Raw genomic sequence first — 6,487 nt, 5'->3', positions numbered from 1 at the left:
GGCGGCCTCCCCCGACCCGATCGGGCGGTAGCCCAGATTTGTCTTCGACGTATTTTGACGCAATTCAACAAACACATTCAAGGCACAAACTTCTACAATCTTATCAGATGAAAATTTTCTCGATCCACCAATGTCTCAAACTGCATTTGCAAAATATCGATTTCTCATTCATTTAATCGTGAAAACCAGATATACATACAGAAAAATGAAACAGGAAAAATATATCTTTTTCTTGTAGCTTTTTTTCAGCATCATATAAATAGGAATATCAGTACATCTTTTTTTTATTCAATTTGAGCTTGGCATGTATATAAGATACTATATATAAGAACATAAATGAAATACAAGCTAGCCCAAACACCATATATGTATATATAATAGAATTAGAATTACTAATTAGTACCCCCAAAGATTCTCTTCAACTTCTTCACTTGTGCAGTATCAACCAATGTTATCTTCTGAATCAAATCACTAGGAAAATCATTGCCAGCTAGAGCAAAAGTAGTGATTTCAAAGCCTGGGCTTGCACTATTCAACGTAACATAAGCAAGAGCAGGAGATTTACCAACGTTAACTTGAAAGTGAAGTAATGTAGGTGGAAAAATCATAATATCCCCCTTATTTAATGTTTTGTAGTAAGCCGTGTTATTTGTGTCTATAAAACCAGCAATTATTGTGCCCTCGCTTACAAGAATAACTTCTGATGCTCGGTGTGAGTGAATCGGAACAGCTCCACCTACACCAATGTCTAAGCGTCCGATGGACAGTCCTAGACCATTCAAGGCTGGGAACGTAACATCGACTGCAAAAACCGAACTAGCATTGAATTGAGTAGTTGTACTGTTAGCTGCGACACCCAAACCCGAGAAAACAAAGTCATCTGCAGTAAGGGTTGCAGGATTTTTACAAGGGTATCCTGCTGGTCCAACCGGAAAATTGAAATCTGCGACACAGTAATCAACCACAAGTGTGGCAGATGAAAGTGGAACGAGAAGAGCAAAGAGAAAGACAATTTTTAGAGCATCCATGTTTGTTTTGATATTCTCTTAGTTGTGGCTTTTTTGGGTGTAAAAATATGTTCATATATATAGAATCTGAGCTTGCTACGTCGTAGAATTTTTATTTATCGTTAATGCATCATCATATACGTGAATGCTAGACTAATCGGTGGGGAAATGATTTTCCAAGCGAAAAGTAAATTTAAGTACATCAGGAAATTTCCGGGGTCTTCCTTTCTGTTTCGATTAAAGTCTCCAGATTCATGCACTTTTAATTTTTCCAAACTCGCCCCTGGTTTCTTTGTTACAGTATTTCCTATCGAGATGCTTTCTGCTTTTCTAAGCAGTTTGGTTTACAGTTCTTTGTTCAATAAGTGCAGTTCATAAAGTATGCACAAATTTCAAAATTAAACACTGCTAACCAGTGAATTTAATGGAGGCTTCTTTAAAGATATGACACAAGATGTTCTTAGTTTGACTTTTTTCAAGACTAAAAAAGAATTTAAACTATGAACCTCAAAAAGAATACGGAGGGAGTGTTTAAAATATGGTGTCTTTCACGGAAATCCATGGCAATGAAGGCTCCGTTTGGTAGAGCGTAAAACGTTTTCTTGGAAAACTGTTTTCCTCTCAGTTTTACATTGTTTGGTTGACAAAATATTGTAAAACCATTTTCCTTTGGGTAAAATTACTCGGACAATGATGGAAAATCATTTTTCCTTAAGAATGAAGGGAAAATTATTTTCCATATCTCTCTTGCACATTCCTTTCACTACCTTCTTACTTTCCCTTTCATTTTCCTTTAATTTCATTATTTTTTTTAGAGGGAACTAAACAATGGAAAACCAATTTTGGAACTGTGTTTCACATTGTAAATTGTTTTCCATGAAAATCATTTTACATTAAAAATATTTTATGCCCTACCAAACGGAGCCGAAGTGATGAATGTTGGAAAATAATAGATCCCCATCAAAGTTAGGCACTTCAAAGAGTTTTTACTTGTTTGATTTTGTTCATGAAATACTCAAGTCCTACATTGAAAGACTATAAGGACATTCACCTTATTTATATATCATCATATTGCTTTAAGTTTTGTTGAGTAATGAGCTAAAAAAAATTGGCGGACCACACACGTGCAGCAGCACGGGCTCATGGTGATTGGTGAGTGTGGGTTTGTTCCCCGTGTTTTATGACTTGCTTCATTTTTGTGATCGAATTTTTTCGAAATTCTTGCAATCAGTTTATAACAGCAAATCAATTGTTGTCAATTATGTCGCAGCTGTTATACCTTGATTCTCTCCCAAAATATTTCAATGCCTTTTAATTTTAGTTCTCTAACCTATTTAACCTCTCCTACTCTGGTTAGAGATACATACACATTAATTCACCACTTATCTTCTCTCAAAATGCTCTCTCTCAATTCGAGTTGAATAACGTCGCTCCATCCATCTCCTTGTGAGTCCACACAAACAGGCGGCGTGTTGTTATGCCTGGAGGGTGGTCGTCGGGAGAAAGTTTGCACTTGTGCTGCGACAAAATCACCTTTAAGGACAGTGGATCTCTCCATGTCACATCCTTCTCATCACTTGTTAAATTTTTCCGTTCAAGTAATACCGTTCTAATTTTTCTATGTGTTTTGTATCCTTGCGGATTACTTACAACAACATATTATCACCTGAGTGATGACATGCCATTACTTTTTTTATGACATAGCAAACTATTTGTCATATTTACCCACCTCTAAAATCACTGGTTAATTCTTGACTTCATGACCTTTCAATCCTTATAAATAAACTAGTATTTTGTCTCAGACGCAGTTACAATTATCAAATATATTATTATTGATAAATTTTATAATTGATTTTATTAGCTTTTCGTAATATTATGTCTAGTGCAAAATTGAAAAATGGACGTTATGATATGATAAGTTGTTTTAAAGAAAATATAAGGAACCGAGGATAAAAATAACAATTACAGTGGAATTGGGGTAAGAGAATGTTATTAATTAATAAAAGTGTTAGAGATCAAAAGGCTTGCCTACGACTTTATTATGTTTTACTTGAACCTGTAAACATTGAAATTGTAGTAGTTTAGTGGTGAAACTCGCACAATTTCATTTCAAATGTCATGTGTTCGAATCCTAATAATTCTACATAATGTTATTATTTTAAATTAAATTATAAACATGTGTAATAGAATTTTGAGAAGACTGCTACGTGCCACCGTTCTTTTAATAGCAACGCCTTTTAATATATTTGTATAGATGTTATAGCTAAATAATTAACCCTAATACTATTTACCCCCCGTATTTACTAAAAATCGCCCATATGTTTCTCTTTATATTCCCCGGCCTCTTTCCCCTCCCCTTTCACTCCACTCTTACTCTCTCACTTCTCATCCACTCTCACTCACTCTTACTTTGTGACCCATTTCTCACTTGTCCGACCACCACCCGACCACCACCACCACTGGCGGCCAACTTGAGCACCACCACAAACTTGAGCACCACCACCAACTTAAGCACCACCACCATTACCTTGGCTGACTTGAGAGCCACCACCATCGGAGCCAACTTGAGCACCACCACCACCACCGGCGGCCAACTTCACCACCACCGACGGCCAACCACCATTGTGACAATGTCCGGAGAAGAATCGTCAACGCCACCAACATCATCGGGACGTAATGTGGTTAGTATTTAAATTTTATTTCCGCCACCAACGCACGGTCACATTTTAAAAGTTTGTTTCCTCCACCGAGGAAACAAAGATCTATTCCGTTTCTACGGTGGAGAAAACAATTTTTTTTGGTTCCCTCCATGGAGGAAACCATACGATGGTAACGAAGTGATTTTCCGTTTCCTCCATGGAGGAAATGGAATTTCACTTTGTTACCATGGTAACGAAACGTTTTTTCTTATCTGTGTGTGTTAGTCCGCTGAACTGCTATGCTCCCCCACCTATTAGTACACTATTTTTGAACTGCTATGCTCCTCCACTTTAACAAGATGAAAGACTTGTTGTTGTAAATCGCTTATCTACAATATGATCAATAAAAGTTTTTCTGATTTATGATGTGAAAATATATTAATGTTGTGTAGTTATAAGTTCAAAATGAATATGTTTGCGTACTGTTGGATTTAATTATAATCGGCGTGCAAAATTTTAGTTGATGATCATTACATGTCAATAGTGATTATATGTTGTCTAAATAGTAAATGTTTAAATATTATAGGTTTGTTTGCCGGATTTTAGGGGTGATTATATAGATTAAAAGTGGCCATGGTTCGGTGTGGGCCGGTTCAGGGGCGGTTATGAGACCGGGACGGTTCTGACAACCATGAAACCTCTAATATAGATAATAATCACATGTTTTATAATGAAACGATTTGGGCTGAGAAAAAGAAATGCGCCTACACCAGAAGAAAACCTGTTTTTTAGATTGGGAATATCTACCAGTAAGGCCTTTTCACACTGATTTGTGCCTTGCCTAAATCTTCTTCCTTAGCTACGTGTTGGAAATACACGTGAAAAAGATTTAACAAAAGATAGAACCAAATCCAGTATCTGTTTTACGTCAAGCAATACGTGGAGTAACTCCCGATATCGCAGTAAAAGCAAGACGTGTAGGTGGATCGACTCTTACTTTGGTGCTTTACCCCATACACTCAAAACAGCAAGTACCCATGGATTTGGAATAATTATTTTACAATCATCTTGCTAATTGAAACCAACGTAATTCGAATATCACAAGTACGCTATTTTGGAGTACCGCACGCGGCTAAAACATCATGCTCACACCCTTTTTTCTATGTACTACCCAGTGTTAGCATCAACTTTCATAAACAGGGTACTGCAATGTAGTAAACTTTATATCTTACGGGAATAGATTGTAGATTCGCTTTAAAAATACTCCAAAGGCACGCGCAAAAGCTCCAAGTTACCAACAAGTTTGAATCAAAGTTGTTAACTTAACCATTAAAATTCCACTTGAAATAAACTTTTTTATGTATTTTCTTTTGCAAATGAAAGTTATCAGAAAATAAACCGTGTTTGCACATCGTTATTCATTGATTTGCCTAATGCACATAATACACCTTCTATATGTACCGCCTTTTGGAAATACGCGCTAAACAAATATTTTACTACTCAATAATAGCAAATTACAAATATCACAATTATACTATTTTGGGGCTTTCAAAAATGCTAAAATTCCTCCCTTTTCCCATCTATGAAATAAATAATTCTTCCTTTTTGTTTATTTATTTTTAGTCTATTTTCTTCTTGTACATTTGAGAAAATATTTCCTAATTCTAATCACGTACTTCCTCCGTTTCTTTTTACTCGCTACACTTTCCATTATGGGAAGTTTCACATTACTTGCTACACTTCTTTTTTTGGCAATAAACTCTCTCTATCTCTTTCCTCCCACATGGGTCCCTTTTCTTTTTTACTCTCCCTCTCTTTTCTCCAAAAATTGCCCAGGAGTCCGTGAAATGAGAAGTGTAGCGAGTAAAAAGAAACGGAGGAAGTACATTATTTTATTTCTTTTTGCCTAATAATTGTTAAAGGTTTAAAATGTTACATGAGTCACATATTCAGATATAAGCTCTTGTGTGGGCTGATATGGTGCATCTTTGGAACGAAATGATTTGGAGTTATGTCTTGGGATCCATAAGGTCGAATCATGATATTTAGTTCTTTTTTTGTTGTTGATCCTTTTTAATCTGAAAATGCTTTATGAGTTTGACCCATTAAAAACTCGTTGACAACTCCCTCGGATACTATTACTCCTTTTCGAGAAAAAATAGTTTTCTACCCTAAATTGCTCAATCTTTATCCACTACCTACAATAGATCGAGACGGGATCCGTGTAGGTCATGTGCATGTAAGTATGGTTAAATTTTTCCTTATAAATTATTCTTTTTTTCTACATTTTGTTTAACTCAAGTAACACTTTATGAAGTCTCTCGGGGTCAGGGGAGTTCATTACACCATGCTTTGAATCTCAAGAGAATTTTCAAGAAATGGTGTTAATGTTTGCCATCTTGAGTGGAGGCAAAGCACGATGAACAATTTTAACATATATAGTCGAAAAGAAGAAAAAGAAAGGGGTGAGGTCTTTTGTTCAAAACTAGGATGTGGCTCATCTGTGCTTGAAAAAAAGGCTCGGATTGTTAGCGGATTTTCACTCCTAAATACCTCACTTAATAAAATTTAGAATTATGCAATTTGCTTATAAATGTTGGATTATGCTCCAAAATTAGTCAAATAGTTTTCCTAATAGTTAGGATTAGTTGCTAATAAATCAGTTAGTGGGTTAACAAGTAGTGGTCTAGATAATGGTCTAGTTAGTGGGATAGCAAGCAAGTAGTGGGCTACATAGTGGACATAGTGGACATGTTATTAGTAGTGCTTTGTATGCTTATTTAAAGGTTGTTTTGTATATTGATGATGTGTACATGAAAAATATATAAAAATGTAGTCTTT

General features: G+C 35.7%; 1 protein-coding gene across 1 annotated transcript; it reads right to left on the bottom strand.

Annotated features, from left to right (window-relative positions):
- Positions 1 to 204: 204 nt before the first annotated feature.
- On the bottom strand, positions 205 to 1,094 carry LOC104883447 (auxin-binding protein ABP19a). The gene has a single exon (XM_010667976.4). It carries the CDS (start codon positions 1,026 to 1,028, stop codon positions 393 to 395), a length of 636 nt encoding a protein of 211 aa, XP_010666278.2. The 5' UTR covers positions 1,029 to 1,094; the 3' UTR covers positions 205 to 392.
- Positions 1,095 to 6,487: the final 5,393 nt, after the last annotated feature.

The sequence above is a fragment of the Beta vulgaris genome, chromosome 8 (genome assembly GCF_026745355.1).
Source record: "Beta vulgaris subsp. vulgaris cultivar EL10 chromosome 8, EL10.2, whole genome shotgun sequence".
NCBI classification, from domain to species: domain Eukaryota; kingdom Viridiplantae; phylum Streptophyta; class Magnoliopsida; order Caryophyllales; family Amaranthaceae; genus Beta; species Beta vulgaris.
Note: the sequence above shows the minus strand (reverse complement) of the source record. Positions and strands in the feature narration are given on the sequence as shown.